Source organism: Bacillus rossius, chromosome 7 (assembly GCF_032445375.1).
Source record: "Bacillus rossius redtenbacheri isolate Brsri chromosome 7, Brsri_v3, whole genome shotgun sequence".
NCBI lineage: Eukaryota > Metazoa > Arthropoda > Insecta > Phasmatodea > Bacillidae > Bacillus > Bacillus rossius.
The window spans coordinates 65,140,999-65,162,856 of record NC_086335.1 but is presented as its reverse complement, the minus strand read 5'-3'; the positions used below and the strand labels follow the sequence as shown (position 1 = coordinate 65,162,856).

The following is a 21,858-nucleotide window of genomic DNA, read 5'->3' as shown; positions in this document are numbered from 1 at the left end:
CAACCTCGGGTTCAATTATACACATTTATATTTCTCTGTTTATTTTAACGCAGCTATACTAACCTGACTAACCGAACCATAGTGTTTTAAAGTGTTTTAATGTAGCTAACCTAACCGACCACTTTTCAAAATTTGAATTCATTTTTACCTGCGCAAAAATAAAACAAATCCCGAGGTTGGCCGAAGGTGAATATTCGGGCGTGTTCGGGCAGGGACAGAACTTGATGGACACCTTAGGCTTCTCTAATAACCACGATAACAACAACAACACAAAGTCCAGTTATCGAATGATCGATCATCTTTTCCTTTGAAGTAGCTTGACTTCCTGGGCTTCCTGGGCTTCCTGGGCCGTGTCCTTGGTGAATAATTCACCGACGTTTCGGTCGAACGTTGCATTCGCCATCATCAGGGAGCAGTTACCTACTTCCATACTACTTCAGACAAAGACCGTGAATCCCTTGCGAACATTTACTTTAAGTGGTTTTAAAAAAAATCATGCTTGAAACATAAAAGTTTTGCACCAAATTTCGCGAGAAATATTCAGTATTATCTCGAGAGGAAAAAAAAAACGTATTTCATACGTGCAGAAATAACTTTACCCATGTGTCGTACACAGTTACAGTATCTTTATTGTAGCATTACAATTTTTTTTTTGGCAACTGGTTCTGGGACCAGGGCGTTCTAGAGAAATTCAGACTCCGAGGGCAAATTATTCTTTGGGGCCCTCTCCCCATTATCTAACGTACTCCCTCCACATTTCCTTATGTACAACTCCCCGTGTCTGTTTTGTATTAAATGTTTTAGTACGCAGTCAATGTATCGTTTCCATTACACTAGTAGCGATTAGCTGACACAGACGTTCCACGATAAACCAACGTCCGTGTGTCCGGACACAGCCCCACCCAATATTTATTTTTGATATCTGATGCCCTTCCATTGCTTCTACGAAACCTGAAATTCTTAGATGAAATTTTCCACTTTAGAGACATAGATATATACACCATGTTCGACTGCGTATTGTTTTTAGGTCCTAACACGTGTCTAATGACACGGCTACTCTCTCATTTTGCATATTCTATATCTTAAAAATGTGCCATATTTGACTCATTTAAAGTTGGTAAATGAGTTTCATTGTTATTGGGAAACGTGGTTCTAGAGGCACCACCCTGCCCCTCTCTGACTACGCTCTATGGTTGTGTGGCTCTATGGCTGTGCGGCTCTATGTCTGTGTGTGACTCTATGGCTGTGCGGCTCTGTCTTTGTGACTCTATGTCTGTACGGTTCTATGTCTGTGTGACTCTATGGTTGTGCGGCTCTATGGCTGTGTGACTCTATGGCTGTGTGCTGCAGTTCGAGTCGCAGGACGTGCTGGTGCCGTGGCACCGCCAGCAGCACCCGGGAGCGCCGCTGGACCTCTGCTCGGCCACCACCACGGCCTCCGAGGAGGACGCCCCGGGACCCCGCCCCTCGCCGGGGGACCCCACACCCTCCCCCAGGTGCGCCTCCAGACCACGTCTAGCACAGAGCTCCGTGAGCCATTGTTGCCGGCCTTCAGGGGCTTGTGGCGCTGCCTTCAGTGGGAGTCAACCAGCCAACTGCTCTCCATATTTCTTTCTGTGTTGGTCAACTTGATCGCTGACGAGGAATATGTAAACTCAAATAAGGGACCGCCGTAAATGTATTTGGTACACCAGGTTGTCTTAGTGTCGAAATAATTCGGACATCTTTTCACGACCAGTTTCTTACGAATTGTTGCATGTTATAATAAATTATTATTTTTTGGTTCAGTCTGCATTCTTACTATTTGAAAACAGCCAATGTTGCTAAAAGTTTAATGAAACAGTGGTTTATTTTATTTGAGATTTTTAACGCTAGGGTGCTGTCATAACTTAGAAACACACAACTTAGAAACACAAGATAAAAGGTTCTCAGTCATGACAGTTCTAAGTTAAGAATTTCTAAGTTATGACTTTTCTAATATATTCCAAAACATAAAGTTAGAAACACATTCAAGATATAATTTTCTAAGTTAAAACAGTTCTAGATAATGATTTTCTAAGTTATGACGTTTCTAAGTTGCGTGTTCCGGCGTTATGTAATTCTAAGTTACGTGTTTCTAACTTATGACCGTTCTAATTATAGATTTTCTAAGTTATTACTTTCTAAGTTATGGTGTTTCATCATGGTGTGTTTCGGCATTGCGTGTTTCTAAGTTATGACAGTTATAAGTTGTGTGTTTCTAAGTTTTAATAGTTCTAAGTTATATTTTTATAAGTTATGATGCGTCTAAGTTGCGTGTTTCGACGTCGTGTGTTTGTAAGTTACGTTTTTCAAAGTTATGATAGTTCTAAATTGCGTGTTTCTAAGTTATGATCGTTCTAAGTATGTCAGTTCTAAGTTAAATATATGCCCACTAAGTCAATCATGCCAAACTTGCATTACCTTTTTGCAAGTTGGATATATGGTGAACCTTCCATAAGAATATGCTATGCTGAGTTTATGTAGAATTATGTATCTTCTGAGCCATATAAATATAAATATTTTAAAAGTTTAAAAATTTATTCGACATATAAATTATTAATATTATTAAATAAATATTACATCTGTGTGCTATGGTCGATTTGTTTCACGAGAGCGACACCTGTTGGCAAACTGAGCGAATCACGCAAATAACTCGGTATCCCGTTCATGTCGTCACAAAAGCTAGAATCAAGTCCCAAAGTACAACTGAACCAAACAAACACGGCCCATCACTCTGCTCATAAACCAGACAGAAAGAACATGTTCTCACTCAGATACATACCTGGTTAGATCGGTATCATTTCAACAAAAGTAAGTTCCTAAAAAAAAAAAACTTCTTAATAAACGTTCTGTGTTTACAGTTTTGTAAGCTGCAAAAAAAAAAAAGATGTACAGCCAGTTTTTATGCTTCCAACAACACGTACAGTTCCGTCTCGCTACGCGCATGCCTACGATTCACCAGGCTCATGAAAAGCTGACTGAGCGCGTGGCGGGATACTGAAAGCATATTTCATCGTGGACCAGCTACAGAAGTCGCGATATGTTTATATGTTCAGTTCTGAGAACCTCTCCATACTCTGCAGGCACGGTTGTCTGGCTTTTTTAAAGGATGGTGTATCATGATTGCCACAATAAACAACAAAAGCACCATTTATAGGTAGAGACCGGAAAAATTCGCGAATTCATTTCGCGATAGGCTAAAATACAAATCGTTATACCTTAGTGCTGCCTCTGCTATTGGCTCACAACACACTTGGATGACTCTGGACCAATGATAAACACCCAACCAAAACTTTATCGATTCACAGGCTGCTTAGCTGGAACGTCTCACAAGACAGCAGCCAATGAGTGGGTGGCATTTGTCCGAGTGTACGTAGAACGGACGTTGTTATGTAAACATGGGTAAACTCACAAACACGTCCTGCGCTCAAAGTTGAACACACAATGGCCCAGTATTGTGTGGCTGCGAGTTAAATTTTGGCCGCTAGATGGCACAGAAACATGAAACGTTAAAATAGAGTATCATTTTACCTAAACAGCTATATATCATCAACTCAAATTTTTATTTTTTTAGTTTCGTTGGCTAACTCATGTTTGCAAAACACCGTCCAAATAAGGCATGGTTAACTTCAAACATCCAGTTCTCTGAGAATATCAAGGATCCTTCGGTCATCTGAAGCGCACTCTTTGGTTGTGACACCGTAAAATAACTGAAAATTCTTAAAGCGTACGTACATGTAAACATGGTACGAATTCCTTGCCGCTCTTCTTTAGAACTAACACGTTCCCCCTCTGCGAGCCAATAGGATGAGTGCATCGCGCAATCGACGTATTTCAAAAAGACCACTTCCGTCGGAGAAGTTATACCGGTGCTCGGAGAACTCACAGTATTTCCTCGAACCCACACACGCATCAAGAATCCATTAGCAACCGATAACACGAGGTTCAGAAATTATTTATAGCTGCGATGACTTTCAACTGCTGTGAAGTAGAAAAAAAAACCTCTATATTTCACCACAGATATCGATGATAAATGAAAGGAAATTCACAGACCGGGCCTAAAACTTTATATTTCCTTTTTCCTGGCGAGGTTTCCCGATACGCAACTGGAACATCCCAGTTGATATTCCTGCCAGCAACAAAGTGAAATTAATGGGAGGCCATGCTAGTTTTTTTTTTTAATGCTGCATTGGAATATTTAGCACATAGAGTTAATATGAAAAGCACCATCGATTGCTGTTGGAACTTTCTCAACTTTCACAGCCCCACGAGCCACTGAAAAAATACGGGCAGCATTCGATAACCGAACAAGTATTACCATCATAACAAGTAATTTCGTTATCTTTTGACATCACAAAAAAAAATAACATTCACGTTAGTCTCCATACAGCTAATAACCCTCTGAAACAACAGAATTCTGGAAGCTGTCATGTCTGAAGAGACTTACTTGTACGTGTTCAGATTTCAAGATCTCTCAATTCACGATAAACATTCACTTTTACTTCCCTCTCACTCGAAACAAGCTGAACTAAACTATTAGCCTAGTCGGAAAAATTTCCGTGGACTCGGAAGATGGATAGTTTTCCTCAAATAGAAGCTAATATTTTTTACAAAAAAATTTTTAAACATTTTTTTGTCTCAATAAAATTTTCGGCTACGTGCGCCGTTTTTTCATTAAACTAGGCTCGTTATTCCCTTGACGTGGCCTAGTTGACCAACAACGGGCATAAAAGCTGTTGCGTAAATCAAATCCCTTATTCATACCCGTAGCCAAAAATACTTCTGTCACGTTTGCGCTCGGCATGTGCGTGGAGTAGAGTGGTTTCACTGAAAACGCGAAAAACTAAATTGGACCATCAGTGACGTTAATAATTAAAAGGTACTAAACAAAGAGAAAATACGAAAATCGCAGCGAGCAGCTTGTTATTGCGAAACGCAAAATCCCCCCAATGGAGTTAGTAGTAAAAACAATACAATTTATTGAAATTTTCAGAAAAAAATATATATAAAGACAGCAATATGACGGTTTAAAAATCATCATAGTGACGTACTTTTAAACAAACTTGAGAACCAAATGTACTTCTTAAAAAAAAAAGTTTTTATAGCAAATAATATGAGCTTTTTCTGGTCGTTCAAAAATATGCGCAGCCTTAACTCCAATCCAAGTAAAAATACGTCAAATGAAAAGGAAAGTCAGGTTCGGCAGCTTAGTGTTTAAATAAACGCTATATCTGTCTGCCAGCGGACGCCAGGCCTCTTGGTTCCGAAGCCGAGCAGGTGGAGGTATGAGTTCTCACGTGCTCATATTGCCTCATGATTCATGAGCACCGGGTCGTTTCTCGATCTTTCGTATTCCACTTTCATCGCAAGAGTCCAGCCGTCGCAATCCTTCCTCTCTGCCCACTTTTTGAACTTTTACAAGATTAGGTACTCTGGAAATAGTTTGTAATACCACTAAAAAAATTTTTTTTGCATATATAAAATTACTTTTTTCGAGATAACACCGAGTATTTATTACGAAAATTGGCGCATGATTTTATAATTTTTCAATTGAAGTTTCATTCAAGCATTTTTTTTTATTATTTTAAACCATGGAAATGATAAGCGAATATTCGATCATTTGAATTTTTTGTTTTATTTTACATTCTAATGTGAGCTGTTAATACTGGAAAGTTAATCAGGGAACGGTTTAAAAATAACTTTAACTATTGGAGATACTGGGACAACACAAAACTTAAATTCCCGGGTAAGAATCTGAACGAAGTATTACTAAGAACATTATTTTGTAGTTTTTCAGTTGTTTTCATATATCTCTAATATTCCATGAATTTTTCTGTTCCATTTATAGTTACAGTGTGCATGAACATGCGATAGACAATTGGTAGGCCTGTAAGTTGACAATGTTGGCAGCCCTGGTTGTTAGCTCCTCCCATTATCCTTCCACTGCACGTCTCTCCAGGAATGTGGAGCGGTTCATTGTTAATGCTTGTCTCTGCAGCATTGACGACATTTCTGGTTCATTCAGCATTTAACACACACACACCCTTTATAATATTCAAGTGCACGGTAGCTTAGAAGTTTCCATTCATAGCTTCAAGACTTCAACTTAAAACTCTGTGTAATGCTCGTGATTAGTTGTTATTGACTTGCAATTTAAATTTAGTTAGTTTATACGAGTTTTACTATTTCCGAATAGTAAAGACGCGTCCTTTACTTATGATCCTTTATTCAGTGCGAAACTAGCCGTGAAAGGATATCCAAATTCTTTCAACCCTAAAACAACCTGCTGTATATATAAAAAAAACTTTTTTTTTTTTTCGGCAGTCAATTGTTTGTAAATATCGCAAGCTTTTCCGGCCATTGTCATGAGTTGCTTGGCTTCTGGGTTGTAGCCGTGTCGAAGGCAAAGATATCACCGACGTTTCGGTTGGACGTTGCAGTCGCCATCATCAGGGAGCAGTTACTTACCCAGAATCCAAGCAACTCAAGTCAACTGTTCGCGGTTTTTTTATTATAAAAATATTCACACGTTATTTCCACGAAAATGTTGCATTTTTATACGTTTAATTTTAATTATTTGACTGCCGTAGATGAACATAAACTGGTGCAGACAGAAATTGGTTGCCTAAACATACATAACTATGGATACATATTTTCTTAAAATATTTCGCCCGGAATCTTCAAAGATATCAAGGACGCATGGAAAGACGCGTGCGACTTGTCCATTCACGAAAAGCTCCCAGCGGTGATTGTGTAAAGATCCTTGCAACTGCCCAAATGGCTGGCGTCCTCTGAGACGCGCTGTTACAGGGACGGTCGGGTGAGGAAGAGGGGGACGCACCACAACGCCGAAATACCACAAAGCCGAACGTACAATAACGCCGGAAACCATAACGCCGAATGCCATAATTGACTACAACGCCGACAGCTAGAAAACTGCTGTGCACCACAACGCCTAATTACCACAACCCCGAAAGACATTAACGCCGAAAAAATGTCATTGCGGGACTGCCACAAAGGTTAGGTTAGGTAAGGTTAGCACACAAATTCATTCAGTTGTTTTTCATTTTGCTCCTGTGCCCCCCCCCCCCCCCCTCCACGCAGCAACATTTTCCGGTGTTACTGTATTTCGGCGTTGTGGTACACAGCAGTTTTATAGCTGTCGGCGTTGCGGTCAATTTGGCATTCGGCGTTATTGTACGTTCGGCGTTGTGGTAACGACCCACGGAGGTGTTTCCGGACACAAGGGGGTTGTGTTCTGAGCCCGCGACTGCTTGCAGGCACTGCGCCGGCCAGAAGAAGGGCGGCAGTGGCCGGCACAGGAGCCGACACGAAGACAGCGAGCACACAGATTCTCCGGGCAGCTCCGGCCTGTCCAGCCCCAACGAGACCTGCTACAGCTTCGTGAGGCGCGCCCTGCAGGTAGCCGCCGTGTTCCTCCGGGCCCCCTCGCTGTAGTCTAGTTCCCGGCTCTTACACTGCACGTGCGTGTTGCTTGGCGTCATAACTTTAACTATGCATGCAAATAATTAACAGGGACAATATAACAAAATTACTGGAGTTACATTAAAAATACGGCTGGTTAAGAATACATTCGATCAATATGCAATATTAATAAAATAAAATTGGTTGTCTGTAAAGTCGGTCTACTGACGATAGTTCAACGTGATAACGTCATAACAAAGCATTGATGAAATGATTGCATAATTTTATGAATAAAATTGAATCATTTTTATTTTAATAATAAAAGAATAAATACTTGAAACTATACTTGTAATCAGATTTTTAAAATGCAAGAATAATTAACCTTTATTGCCGAAATTGTTGTTGTAATAAGCAATGAATACCACATTAACTTTAAATTAAATTACCTAATATTAATAATTCAAACAATAAAAACACGATTCAAAAGTTTAATCGACGGTTGTTCCAATCCAGTGGAAGAGAGATGCGGCGCAAGTGTACAATGAGCGTAACGGGACACATCGTAGTGGGACAATGTGCGTTACGGGACACTTTTTCGTGCGTGCAGCCGGCATTCATCGCTTTATTAGACGTTGTCACGTCAAAAAAATCGAGATTAATTTAAATTAAAAATTGAATCCAATAAACATGCTGTATGTTTTATCTCATTTACTATTTAGTAATTATTATTTAAAATAATGATTTAATATTTTATAATGCAAATAAATTATACATACGAGAACATAACCTCACTTATATAAATACACTTGAAAATACACGTGAAAAAAAATACAAACACAATTTCTATCACTAATATTCACAATAAATGTTTTTTTTTTAATGTATGTACCAGTATTCAATATCAGTCACTAAAGTAAAAGATTATAAAAGCACATTTATAATTTCTATTTGTATGTAAACTTTTTTCATCCTGTGAAAATTTCGTTGCATGGTGCGCACGCATCGTAAAAATTCACGCTCATATTTTTTTCCTTAACGCGCCTAAAGAAGTATAACTTCAAAAAATGTTTGTATCTTTACAAGGATAGTCCTTGTACCATTGGCACTTACACAAAGCCCTGCCCTCGTATTTGGATGCATCTTTAGAAACATCTGTACTAATATTAAAAAGAAAAAGTTTTAGCTTGTTTTGTTTTTACCACGCTTTTATTATTAGCTCGACTTGTATGTATGAATAGACTATGTAATAAAATATTTCCATTCAATTTATACCCACTTTTCGAAGTCTGAATATGTTGAAATTTTGCATACACGTACAGAACCTCTGACAATACCATGTTTTGATAACCGTAGAATTAAGGGGGAGTAGGGGTCAGAAGGTAAAAAAAAACACTAATTTCGAGCTATGGGTAGTAAATATGTTTTTGTACTTGCTAACACGACTCATTTAAGCACAATCGCTTCTTCCCTGAATTAATTAAGTAGACGTTTGCAATGACAAACCTGAAGAGGTATACTGACGATTTCATACAGCAATTTAGATAATCATAAAGGTATTATTACAATTCATTTACAACTGGATTGGGTGAATTCGACTGATCGATTTGTAAGGAAAATTACTTTGATAACATGAAAAAGTTATTTTTTTTTTTATCACGGTTCATTTAAGAAATATTTCAAAATAGTATAACACTTTTAAAAAATATATGATTTACTGTGCACTACTACTGGTATTTTATATTTCTTTGGTTGTGTTTAGGGCTAATATTTGTGGACTGCGTAGACATTTAATACAATCATACTTATGTGCATATTTTTGAACTCTATAACCATGTACTTCAAACTAGGTTGTTGGAAAGGGGGACGAGATTCTCAGAGACAGGAAACGAAACGATCGCCCAAGCAATGGGCTCACGCAACGGACAACAAAGACCAAAATAACAAATGCGACTAATCCCCGTTCTCTTTTCCGGTCAGACGTGGCAGAATAAGAAAAAATAACCACCAACGACAGCGTGCTCGTCGAAACACGAACAAGAACAGGCCTCGCGAGGAGCTCACAGATCTCGAGTCGAAAGAAACGCCGGACCGAACCTTGAGCTAGCTGCAAAACCCAACAACATCTCAGGGATTGGTTTCAAACGGACCTCATAGCTTAGGATAATTAGTGTTTAAGTAGCACCTCACCAGATACTCGACATAGTGCGGAGACTACGTATCCTCAAAAGTAAATAAGATTTTTTTTGCTTAGTAAAAAATACTTACCTTTTTCCGGATAAACCTTTATTAGTTTCATCAAAAAAAATTGGTTGTCTGTAAAGTCGGTTTACGGACGATAGTTTAACGTGACGTCATAACAAAACATTAATGAAATGTTTGCATACTTTTATGAATAAAATTGAATCATTTTTATTGAATTACTATTTTGTATGGATACAAAGAAGGAGTGAAATGAAATCTACAATTTAATTGATAAATTTTCTTTTATTTGCACTCATTAATTCAAATATGTTTATTACTTTAACGTAGATATTATTTTAACTATAACTTTTATACATGTTTGCTATTTAACTTCTTCCAATCTGTGTTATTCTGTTAAGGATAGGACGATGATAGGACAAGAAGGAAATGAATGGGAGTGTTTCAAGTTTAATGTGCCTCGAAAAAGTCAAATCGATGGTTGTTCCAATCGAGTGGAAGAGAGATAAATGCGGCGCGAGCGTCCAATGAGCGTAACGGGACACAACGTAATGGGACACTTTTTCGTGCGTGCAGCCGGCGTTCATCGATTTATTAGACGTTGTCACTTCAAAAAAATGTGACAAAATTTTGAAAGGTTTTTTTTTAAAGGTCTTTTGTTGAAAGCAGTGCGTGTGAAAGAAGCTGTGGGTGGAGACTCGGGTGTCGCACGGTGCGCCTGGGAGGACGGCGTGCCCGCGCGACAGGCGCGAGTTGCGGGTTGCGGCAGCCTGATCGACCGGGGCCGCGCCTGTCTCACGGCGGCCGACTAGAGTTCGTCCCAGCTAGTCCGAACCGCGTTCCGCATCCTCGCTAGCGCCGTCCGCCTATAGCATCTCTTATGTGAAAAAAAAAAAAAAAAATAGTGCGTGGAGTCCCTCCGCGCGGAAGAAGTGAAACTTCGTAATGTGGAAATGAAAATAGTAAGGGGTAGAAATTGATTTTTAGTGAAATCATATTGTATCAAATCAAACTAAAAAAAAAAAAAAAAAACAAGTAAATGAAATAATGAATATTATAAATTAAAATAGAACAATAAAATACAACAACAAGTACGTATTTCAGCTAATTTCACGGCGCTCACACTGTTTACTTCGCTGCATAGCCTGAATACCACGCGCATGTGCTTGGAATATTGGACACTACTCGTTGCTAACGCTCGCGCTGGCCTGTAACAGGTATACTACGCGCATGCGTTCGAGTGCCACGCATTCACTCTCGCTCTGTCTCTTTCTATTCCCCCTCCCCAGGAGCGTTGAACGTTTAACGCAACAGTGCTTTCATACCCCCTCCATGGTAGCGTTAAACGTTTAACGCAACCTTGTTGGAAGTCGCATTAGAAGTTTCACTTCAAAAAGTTTTAAATAAATCTTCCCCGCTGCAAGAATGATTCAGTTGTAACATGTGAACGACAGGCGATGTTGTGCAGTTGTTGACAGCAACGACCGTCAGGAAATGTTCGGATCATGTGGCACGCACTGTAGCTCCCCACGCGACGGAATGAACTTGGCTTGTAGTTTTTTTAATAAATTACGTAGCGGTGAGTATCGTGAGACGTAAGCGGAACGTAAGGGGAAGTAGAAGTAGGGGAAGAGAATTGGTATCAGTGGGGCGTGGGCCAATGACGTTGAAATATTCTCCATGGGCGCGGCATTTTTCTTCAAGTGCTTTTCGAAATATGTTGGCCACGTAGTGCTTTGCTTAGCGAGCGTTGGTACGATGATTGATGTTTTTAGAACAGCTGATGTGTAACCGGGCCGTGCTGAGTCAGCACTACTTTAGCTCTGCCGGTACGTTCAGAGCGAGGCATTCCCACAGAACCATAAAGCCCTGCTCGCAAGACGTTTTGTTCGCACTATACAAGGCTCGAACTAAAAGTGCGCAACAATCAAATTAAGCTTACGGAAAGTTAGATTAAAAGCAAGAGTGCGCCCCCAAATCAACGATAATGTTTGTGAAACAATGATAGTTGAAGTCTTTCTGCAATTCTTCGGCAATTGAAAATACGTTTCTGAACAGCTGGTAGACCTGGACTTTTTATTTCAGTTATGCATTGCTTTCCAATTACATAAGGCAGAAAACGTAAATCTAGAACTATTGAGAGATAGCGCTGGATAATAAATTAAATACATAATACTTCGTTAAAAGTGCAAAAGGGCTCAAAGGGTCTGCTGTAAGGCCAGTACCATCGGTGTCCCGTGGTAGCTGGCGAGCGTCGCTGGCCCTCCGCGGAATTTTTGTGCTGTCTTTGCATTAAACATTTGGCATCGGGTGATTTTGGCTGATTTTATGTGTGTCTGTATATCCATCAGTCTTTGTCCGTTCTTCAGGTTTACTCTATGGCATAAAGTGCAAACCATCAATGGCGTACGTCCAAAATAATTATTTAAATCAATATTTCCATTGCAGGAATCATTTAAAGAACTTATCGATAGTCCCTGTTTGGGAATATCAGAAAATTTGATTATATGTGCTATTAACCTCTGCGATGGCAAATTGTAAATATAAGCCATCACCATTTTTTTTTTAATGATTTAAAAATATTTTGCATGCAAGCCGACGTCTTGAGTGACGTGACTACCTTGAAAGGCACGAGGCCCTGAGCGACAGGGGCGCGGGCGCTGCTTGCAGAAGCTGGCCGGCACCAAGACGCGCGCGCGCGTGCGCCCCTGGTTCCTGGAGTCGTGGGGCTCGCGCACCAAGGAGCCCCCGCCGCAGCGCCACGACCCGGAGGGCTGCGAGGACATCCAGGACCTGCCCATCGAGCTGCGGCGCCTGGAGGACGAGCCACAGGAGGCGGCGCCGCGACGCCAGGATCCCGCCGCCGCCGCCGCCGCCGCCGCTGCGCTGGGCCACAAGTCCCAGAGCCTGACGGACATCCCGGCGCCGGGCGGGCGCGCCATGGTGCGGTCCCGCTCCAGCGTGCCGAGCCTCAGCTCGCTGCCCGCCCCCGCCGCCGCTCCCGAGCCGCCCGCCCCCGCCGCCGCCGCCCCCAAGCCCAAGCTGGTGAAGCAGAAGAAGTCCATCTGCGAGGAGGACATGGAGGAGGAGGGCCGCGACGAGCCCACGGACATGAGGAACCTCGTGAAGGCGCTGCCCGAGTTCCAGGTGGCGGGCGCGACGCGGCGCTGCGGCGGCGTGTTCAAGCAGAGCTCCATGAACGAGGAGCTCATGTCCACGGAGAGGCTGAGGGAGAAGGAGCGGGTGCGGCAGAACATCCAGAAGCAGGCGTCGCTCAACGAGGAGCTCATCTTCCGCAGGAACCGCACCTTCGACTCGCTACGCGACTCCTTCCTCTCCACGTCCACGGCGAAGCGGTTCCAGATCCTCGCGAGCAAGCTGAAGAGCTCCACCACCGGCATCGAGAAGGTGGCGGGGACCTCGTTCAAGAACGGCTTCGTGAGGATCCTGCAGGGCTGGAAGGGCGGCGAGGCGGCGCCGCAGCCGGAGACGTCCCCCGGCGAGCAGGCGCCGTCGAGCGCGGCGCCGCCGGACAGCAAGAGGACGGGCTCCAGCTCCTCCAACAGCGGCGACGACAAGAAGGACGGCGCGCGCAGGCACTCCCGGGAGGACGGCTCCGACTCGTCCAAGGACAGCAGCCTGCAGAGCGACACCAGCGTCGACTCAGAGGACAGCTTCGCCTCCGTCATCTTCGTGCCGAAGCAGGAGTCGCTGCAGAGCGACCCTGGGCCCGGCTCGCCGGCTCCGACGACGTCTCCCAAGTCCTGCCAGGCACCGCCCACCTCGCCCAAGACCAGCCAGTCGGCCCCCACCACCCCCAAGAGCCTCACTTCTCCGAGCGCGAAAACCACGCCCTTGGCTTCTGCGGGCGCGAGATCTACATCCCTGACCTCCCCGAACACGAAACCTCCTTCCCTGACTCCCACGAAGGCCAGTCCAGTCACCCTGACTTCGCCCGCAGATTCCCATCCGCACCTGACCAAGCAGAAGTCTGAGTCGGCGACGTCACCCTCTTCTGGAGTCCCCCTTCCCCTTGCGCCTTGTCCGTCCAAGCAGAAGCCTGCTGCTGAGCCAGAGAAGAAAACCAGCCCGCCCCGGCCTGCCAAATCCAGTCAGTTCCAAGACCTGCTCAGCGTGAAGCCAGCACCAGTGATATCACGAGTGGCAGGTGAGTTCCTGTTTCACTTCAACATTCATAGTAGTTAAGTTTTAGTTGGGACCTGCCAACTCGCGTTATTATTTGGAGAGATGCTGGTATGCATACCGTTATACTATTTAACTCTGTTCCCACAACCATAAGTAGTTTTGACACGCCCCGAAATGATCAGAAGTATTGAGGTTGATCAAAATAACAATTGAAATAACCCCATCCAAGCAATCCGTCTGGAAAAGGTAAATGTGTCAATGGACAATGAACAACTTCAATCTATATGCATCTATTTGTGTTCAAGTGTGTGGAGTTCATCGTGGTAACAGGAGATAACGCGAATGTTGCACATTTCTAAGTAGGTATTAGTTATGTAACTAAAAAATTTGAAATTTTGATTACAGACTCGTTTAATACTATATTTCTATCACTTTTGTGATTAGAATTACATTTATTCCAAGTACCCTTAATGACACACGGGTCATTTTAATTTTGTAATGTTGTTATTGGGTGTTATTGGTTTCTAAACCTTTAGAACGTGTTTAACCTATCCATGATCCTATGAGAACAGAGATAACATGTTTAATGGCATGCATCCTAGCCTCTCTCCAAATGATATGTGAGTTCTGCAGCTGACTGGTGACGACAGCACCACCAGACTTGTAAGTTCTATCATTCACCAAAAGCATTGTGCTTTTGCGATGACAACGCCGCCAGACTTGTCAGTTGTGTCACTGACCAAGGGCACTGTGCTCTGGCGATGACAGCGCCGCCAGACTGGCAGTCAGCAGGGTGTCTGCGTGTGTGTGGCAGCGGCGGGCGTGTCATCGCGGTCCTCACTGCCGCTGGTTCGACGGGCATCCACGGCCATCCAGGGCCGCCCAGACCGGCCACTGCCGCGCCTGCTGTCCCTCGAGCTGTTCAACCCGGAGACAGACGACATGGACAGCGACTCGAGTGGCGTGTCGTCGCCCGACTCGGTGGGCAGTGTCGTCAGCGTACTGGGGGACGCGCGCTTCACCGGTGAGCCTCTCCCTTCCCTGCCGGCGGCGGGGCGGTGGAGATGATGATCTAGATTATGACGATGATGAAGATGGTTTGATGCTAATGATAAGGAAAAAATATGATGATGGTTGTGGCAGGATAATGATCAGAATGATGATCATTATGATGATGATTATGATGATAATCATGATTATTGAGGATGATACTGATTGTGACGGGTTGTTCGCCCCAGAGTTTACAGGACGGAAAACTCCAAGTGATAAATCCACTAACCGGCCGGGAATTGAAGGCAAGACCTTTGCCCCTGCGACCAGGAACTCTAGCCACTCAGGCAATACAGACCGTATAAAATAGTTCGTTGTGAGAGAAAAACATTTTTTAAAGTTGTAGTTGCTGTGTGGTGAGATCACTCACCTCTCAACAAGAATCCTGAGTTGATCCCCAGCGGGTCCAATCAGGAAAGATTCATTAGAGGGAAACATTGCAGACGTTGTTTTGAGCAGGTGGATTTTATCTGGGTGATCCTCCCCCCCCCCCTCTAACAATTCATTCTCATCTGTTCGTGCACACCAGGTTAAGGACTACATCTGCCATTGATATTACCTATACTTGTGAACTGATATGATAAGATGTTTACTGCCCTTCCTGCACTAATGTGTGGCCTGATTGTGGAATTCCCTTTGTGAGATAATTCATTCGTGTAGTAAAATATCTCCCCAGAAGCTAGATAATATTTGTATTTCTGAATTAATAAAATTACAATCAAACATTTAAATGCGTGAAAATATCTTACTAAAAAATAAATAATAACGGCGGCTGCAGCAATATGAGGTACTCCTTTAACGTCAATTAAAGAAACCTTAGGTACCATGGAATGGGGTGAATAGAATCACTGGGGCGAATAGGATCAATATTTATGGTTATATATTGTTCTTAAATTTTTTAACAGGTAGCCACATTTTTCCCCCTTTTTTGTTAGCATATCTTTTCATGGTATTCCAAGTCTTTATGTTGTTCACCTGTTTTGTAAAAAATATTGGAAAATATAGCAAGATCAACTGTTTTGGACCGATAAAACATAACCTAAACAACTTTGTGTATCCAATCATGTGTTTTATCAGCAGAAGTGTGTAAATTTTTTTATTTTGTGCCTCAGAGTATCATGAAAGTGTAATGTAATTATTATTGCCTTTTTTGAAAGACATGGCTAACTAATTATTTTTAATTGGATCAGTGTAATTTTCGTATTTTGTCGGGGTGAATAGAATCACCATGCCACGAACTTATAAACCAGTTCCAGGTGATAATACTTACACAAAACCTAACAAATTGGACGTTATGTGTGCAATTAATCCGATAAAAAAGGTAAGCGTAGTATACGACAAGCATGTAAAGATTATAATTTACCATATTGTGCTTAAATGTCATTTTAAAAAAGAAGACACTGTGAAAAAACAAGGTGGACGAACGTGACTTTCAGAAAGTGAGGAGAAAATAATTTTTGACAGGTTATTAGTTTGTGCTGAATGGGGTTATACCATGGATGCCTTCTCTTTACGATTGTTTATTAAGGGGCCCGCCTCGTCAGGGGTGTATGTGTGTTAGTGAGGCGGGATGATAAGCGCGACGCTCGCTGGTGCTTCCAGCGCGGTGTAGCCTCTAAGCGCAAGGCTCTGAACTGGCGCGCATTCGTCTCGTCGTCACAGGATAACTGTGAAATTTGAGCGGTGACAGTAACATTATATGGCGGAGAAATGAAGATAAAGGTGTTATGCGAGCCCCTTAAGTGCTTTCAAGAATCTGTACTGATTGTTTAATGCCTAAAAATTACTCTGAAAACACGCGTTTTAGGCATTTTAATGCTTTTAAAAATACAGTTTAAAAACTTAATCCGAAATTAAAAGTACTTTTCGGCCTTCAGCGAACTCTTAAATGCTATTCGTAAATAGGCCCCACTCGGATATCTTGAGTAGTTTTGAAATCGCGTTGTTTTTCCTGAAGCTCTGCACACCGTATGTGTGCCCAGGTAGGCAGGCCCCTTAAGGACTATTTGGAAAGAAAGGGCAAAACAGTAAAAAAAAAGTTTAATGAAAAGAGGAAGTTAAAGAGCATAGAATAAAAGTATGTTCGGAATTTTGAATTTTTTTTTTAAAAAAAATATTGCCAACTATTAAAAATTAAAAAATTCGATATCTCCTAAAGTACCTATTTGGAATTTCTTATCTCCGCCGGTTGTTTTGAAAAGAGGAAGTGAAAGAGCATCTAATAAAAGTATTTTAGCATTTTTAGCATTTTTTTTTTTCGCAAATACCGCTACTCTTCATATTTACCAAAAAAAAAAATTCACAGAGACAACATGCCTGGAGCAGATTTCGCTGCTAGTTTCATGAAAAGACACAAGGATAAATTAGCTATAAGAATGTGTCAAAACATAAAAAGATCACGAGCAGGTGTAACTTCTGCTACTGTTGTAGAATATTTCAGGAGTTTGAAAGCAGAGATAAAAGATGTTCTACCAAGTAATGTGGTTAATTAGAATGAAAAGAATCTTAGTGACGATCCCGAACACAAGAAAATCATAACAAAATAGGGCTGCAAATATCCAGAGAGGATAACGAACTTTTAAAAGTCTTCAAATTTGGTTGTGTTTGCTGGTGCTAGAGATGGTGCCCTCTTAACTCCATATGTTGTGTATGAAGCAATACATGCGTATTCAATGGGGATTGAGAATGGGCCAAAAGGATGCAGATTTAATCGTAGCTCATCTGGATGGTTTGACAGTGTATTTTTGATGACTGGCTCACTAAAATTGCAGTTCCTTATTTAAAAAAGCTAGAGGGGAAGAAAATATTGCTTGGGGATAACTTATTTTCACATCTGACAGTGCATTCAGTTCAAATCTGTGAGGAGAATGCGATTCGGTTGGTCTTTCGGCCACCAAATTCAACATATTTGACACGGCCACTAGATGTGGCATTCTTTAGGCCTTTGAAACATTCGTGGAGGCAGATTCTTCAATCATGGAAAGCTGGCTCTGGAAAGAATGAAAGTGCTGTCCCAAAAGATGTGTTTCCATGCCTTATAAATAAACGGATACAATCTTTCTCTGAACGCTCAGCTTCAAACATCAAAAGTGGATTTGTGAAATGTGTAGTGATTCCTTTGAATGCAGACAAAGTGTTAAATCTTTTACCAAATGAGAACCCTCACAATATGGATGAGATAAGAACTGCCGTGGATGACTGCCTGAAAGCGCTGCTCCAAGAAATGAGGCATAGTGAGACTTCCACACCATGCCAAAGGAAGAAGCAGCTTGATATTCCAGCTGGAAAAATGTGTCAATGGATGACTTACATCTTGAAGCTGATGAAGAAAGAAATGATCCTAGCACTCCTAATACCAGTGAGCCTGATGACCAGAGACCCGGAAATTTTGCGGATTCATTTAGTATCAAGCTAGAATGCAAACCTTCACACTCTCGCACTGTGTTCATGATTGGCACGCAGTTGTTTGGACACGCCTGTCTACGACCGTGAGCCAATGATGCCCAGCTAGGAGAGAAGTAAGTGAATCAGGTAGTGCCAAATAACAAGGATAAAAATGTTCTCGCTAAGAAATCAACCAATGGGAAAGTAAACATGAGTCGAGCACACCTATAGCTTTGAATTCTATCCTGAGGCCAGAAGAATCCGCGAAATTTCCGGGTCTCTACTGATGACCCCTCATCTAGTGATGAAAGTGAAATAACTTCAAGATCACCTAAAGAAGCAACTTCAAACGCTGTGAGAGTTGAAGTTGGTAGTGAATCATTTATCGATTTTAATGGTAGGTGATACAGGCACGTTTGCCATGTGAAAGAAACTGATATCAGAGAACAGGACTGATTACTGGTTGCTTTCAACTCTAATGATACTGTGCCTGGTTGTAGCAAAAAAACATTGAATTTTATTGGTGTTGTTATGAATGTTGTAGATGTGAATGGTGTAAAGGAATTCTATGGCTCTTTCCTAAGGCCAAACTGTACAAGAGACAGTTGTGGTTTCATTTTTGGCTTCCCTGACATCAAATACGAATGTAATTTTGGCTTTGAAAATGCCATTGGTAAGCTAGAGGAACCTGAGAAATATGGCAGGGCTTTGCTCAAATTTTCTGTGTGCCTTAAAGATATTTGTTAAATGACCTGTCAGTTTATTACCAACATGGTGTATATTTAACTGATAATGGTACTGGTACGACTTACTCTGTTGTGTATGATTGCTGTGGGTTACATAGAATTCATACAGTAACACTTAATTTAGCAGTGAATTGTCTAAAAATGCTTACATTTAAATTAATTTTTTTTTTTTTTGATGAATAAGTTTTACAATTATGAATTTTGTAATTTTGTTTTTATTCATTAGAATGTGTTGTTTTTAAGGTGCCGTGAAAGATGGTCTATGGTTTATAATGATTTAAAATAACTTTCATTTATTCTATTCACCCCGACAAGTGGTTAAATGGAAGAATACATTGAAAATAGTAGACTGATACTATTCACCCCAACTTATATGGGGTGAATAGAATCGGAACAAATTTTTTTTTTAATAAAAAGGTAAAATTATAATGCCAAATATAATTAAAATATAATTACAGGATCATAAAGCAGGGGTTATAACGCGTATATTAGACCAGTGTAGATTGTTGTGTATAGATAGAGGGGTAGCCACACAAGTAGAGAACGGAGAGGTACTTGCAGAGGACCGGCCCCAGCTGGCGGTGGGGGAGGAGCCCCGGGGGCTCAGCCTGCTGGAGGCGGCGGCGGACGTGGCCAGCAGCCTGGAGGAGACGGTGGACGCCGTGATCCGGGCCAGCCCGCGGCCGGGCGCCGGCGAGGACTCCTGGGACGAGGGCTGCCGCCGCCACCTGGCCGACTTCGCCGACAAGCTGAGCGAGAAGCTGCTGGAGGAGATCGACCAGTACCGGCGGCAGACGGGGCCCGACCCGGCGGGCGACCCCTACCTGGAGCGCCTGAGCGAGGAGCTGAGCGACCTGACCCGCCTCAGCGAGGAGCTCCAGGAGGGGAAGTGCCGGGCGGCCGTCCCGACGGAGGCGAGCGCCAAGCAGCTTCGCGCCGACGCCTCGGTGGAGTCGCCCGGCACCGCCTCGCTGGCCAGCGACTGCAGCAAGGACCTGCGCTTCGCTGACCGCCGGACGGCGCGCTGCGACGGCCGCTCCTCCTCGGAGGAGGCCGGCCGCGAGGGTCCCGCCGGGACTCCCGGGGACGCCTCGCTCAGCGCGTCCACCTCGCAGGAGTCGCTGCCCTCCGACGGGGCGGGGGGGCGCCCTCACCTTCCACAGGTACTACCACGTGTTCCGGGAGGGCGAGCTGGACCGGCTGATAGAGCGCCACGCCGAGAACCTGCACATCATCTCGTCGTACTACGACCACGCCAACTGGTGCGTGGTGGCCGAGAAGGTGCAGGTGTGGACGATCTGATACCTCGCTCCCTTCCTACACCGGCACGGACGACACTCTAGTGAGTTTAAAAAAACTATATTTTGCGAATAATGCCAAAAAAAACATTTGCAAAAAAAAAAATAGAATCCAATGCCTCTTCAAGTATACTGTACAGGTACGAGAGAAGACGAAAACAAAGCATATTTATTTGAATGGATGTGTGTGTGTGTAAATCACCTAAAAAAAATACTCGGTGAATGCTTGTATTTAACTATCTGCAGAACAATAGGCTATCCTATGGATAACTTATAACTATTCAAGTAGTCGGTGCAATTATTCTTTTTAAAAATAAAGCATAACTTGCAGTTAAAAGTGTTTAAAACATTTGGCATCATCTTGATGTCTCGTCAACATAAAAAATGTTTAAGTATTATCTAGCTATCATTCGATTTATTTTGTAAATAGGTAAGATTTTTGGTACAACACCACTGTAGCAATTGTTCATGTTATTTCCGTATTTTTTTTTAGTGATGGTGTTCTCTATCGTATCATAAATGTTCGAAAAAATATGTCAGTTTTCTGCTGGTTGAAATTACAGTGAGATATATTTTTGTATGTAATTTTTAACTCAAAACTTTTTCTGAGGCATAAACGTTCCTGATTTGTCTATACTGTTTATGTTTACCCGATGTTAGAATGGAGCACAAATCTATTGCAGAGTTTTTGTTGTTAGCATTTATTGTCATACATAGACCAAAAATGTTTGTATGCCAACTAGTTTAAACTGATGTGTGAGCACAACTATATTTTACTAGTTATTACAGCTTACTATTAAAGTCATAATCTGCTAATAATTTCACTCAATTTCATTCGCAGATAGAATTATTTTTTGCACTATACACAAAAAAAGCCATGAAAATTCATTTATTTTATCGGTTTAAATGTTAATTTATACTTGAGAATTTTTTTTTCCTGCCATATAAAATTTCTTAGAACAGTTTCATAGTCTTTGAGTCACATCATGAGAAGAAAAAATTTAACTTACAACTGATTTTATTTAACAGCAAGAGTTCATTATGTAAAATACGAATAAATATAAGTTTATTTCATTAAGATACTAATAATGTGTTCGAATTGGCAGATATTGGGTTAGTGATTTATTTATTAAATTTGTTTTTTATATTAACATATTCACTACTTTGGTTTTAAATTTTACAATAAAAGCATATGTATATCTCTGAATTGTTGGAACCCTTTCAGTTAGGCATAGCAGGTAGTAGAGGTGGGACGATACCACACTTTCGATACTTGATTCTGTATTGTTTTTTCAGTTTGATACTTCGATACTTTCGATACTCCAGGGAAAAATATTTTCCCATTAAGTAACAATTATTACAAATAACATAAATTATTTTTAAACTATATTAATTCAATCTATCATACCAGCATTATGTCAGATTAAACTTAAATACCTACATAATGTGTAAATAATTGCATTATATTAATGAAAGATATGAATTCATCATATATACATATAATAAAACCACCAGAAATGTAAAATACAGTCCATAATCAAGTAAAGCTGACATGAGAAACAGTGGCCTTACAAAATGTTTGAAGTCCT

The 21,858-nt window shown here is 41.8% G+C and overlaps 1 protein-coding gene across 1 annotated transcript in view; it reads left to right on the top strand.

Annotated features, from left to right (window-relative positions):
* Positions 1–21,856, top strand: part of LOC134534610 (uncharacterized) — a 119,691-nt gene extending 97,835 nt beyond the window's left edge. The window contains 7 exon segments of the mRNA XM_063373093.1: positions 1,351–1,496; positions 7,302–7,443; positions 12,316–13,813; positions 14,606–14,815; positions 15,777–15,923; positions 19,533–20,104; positions 20,106–21,856. Coding sequence (XP_063229163.1) covers positions 1,351–1,496; positions 7,302–7,443; positions 12,316–13,813; positions 14,606–14,815; positions 15,777–15,923; positions 19,533–20,104; positions 20,106–20,273 — 2,883 coding nt within the window. The 3' untranslated portion in view covers positions 20,274–21,856.
* The last annotated feature ends 2 nt before the right edge of the window (positions 21,857–21,858 follow it).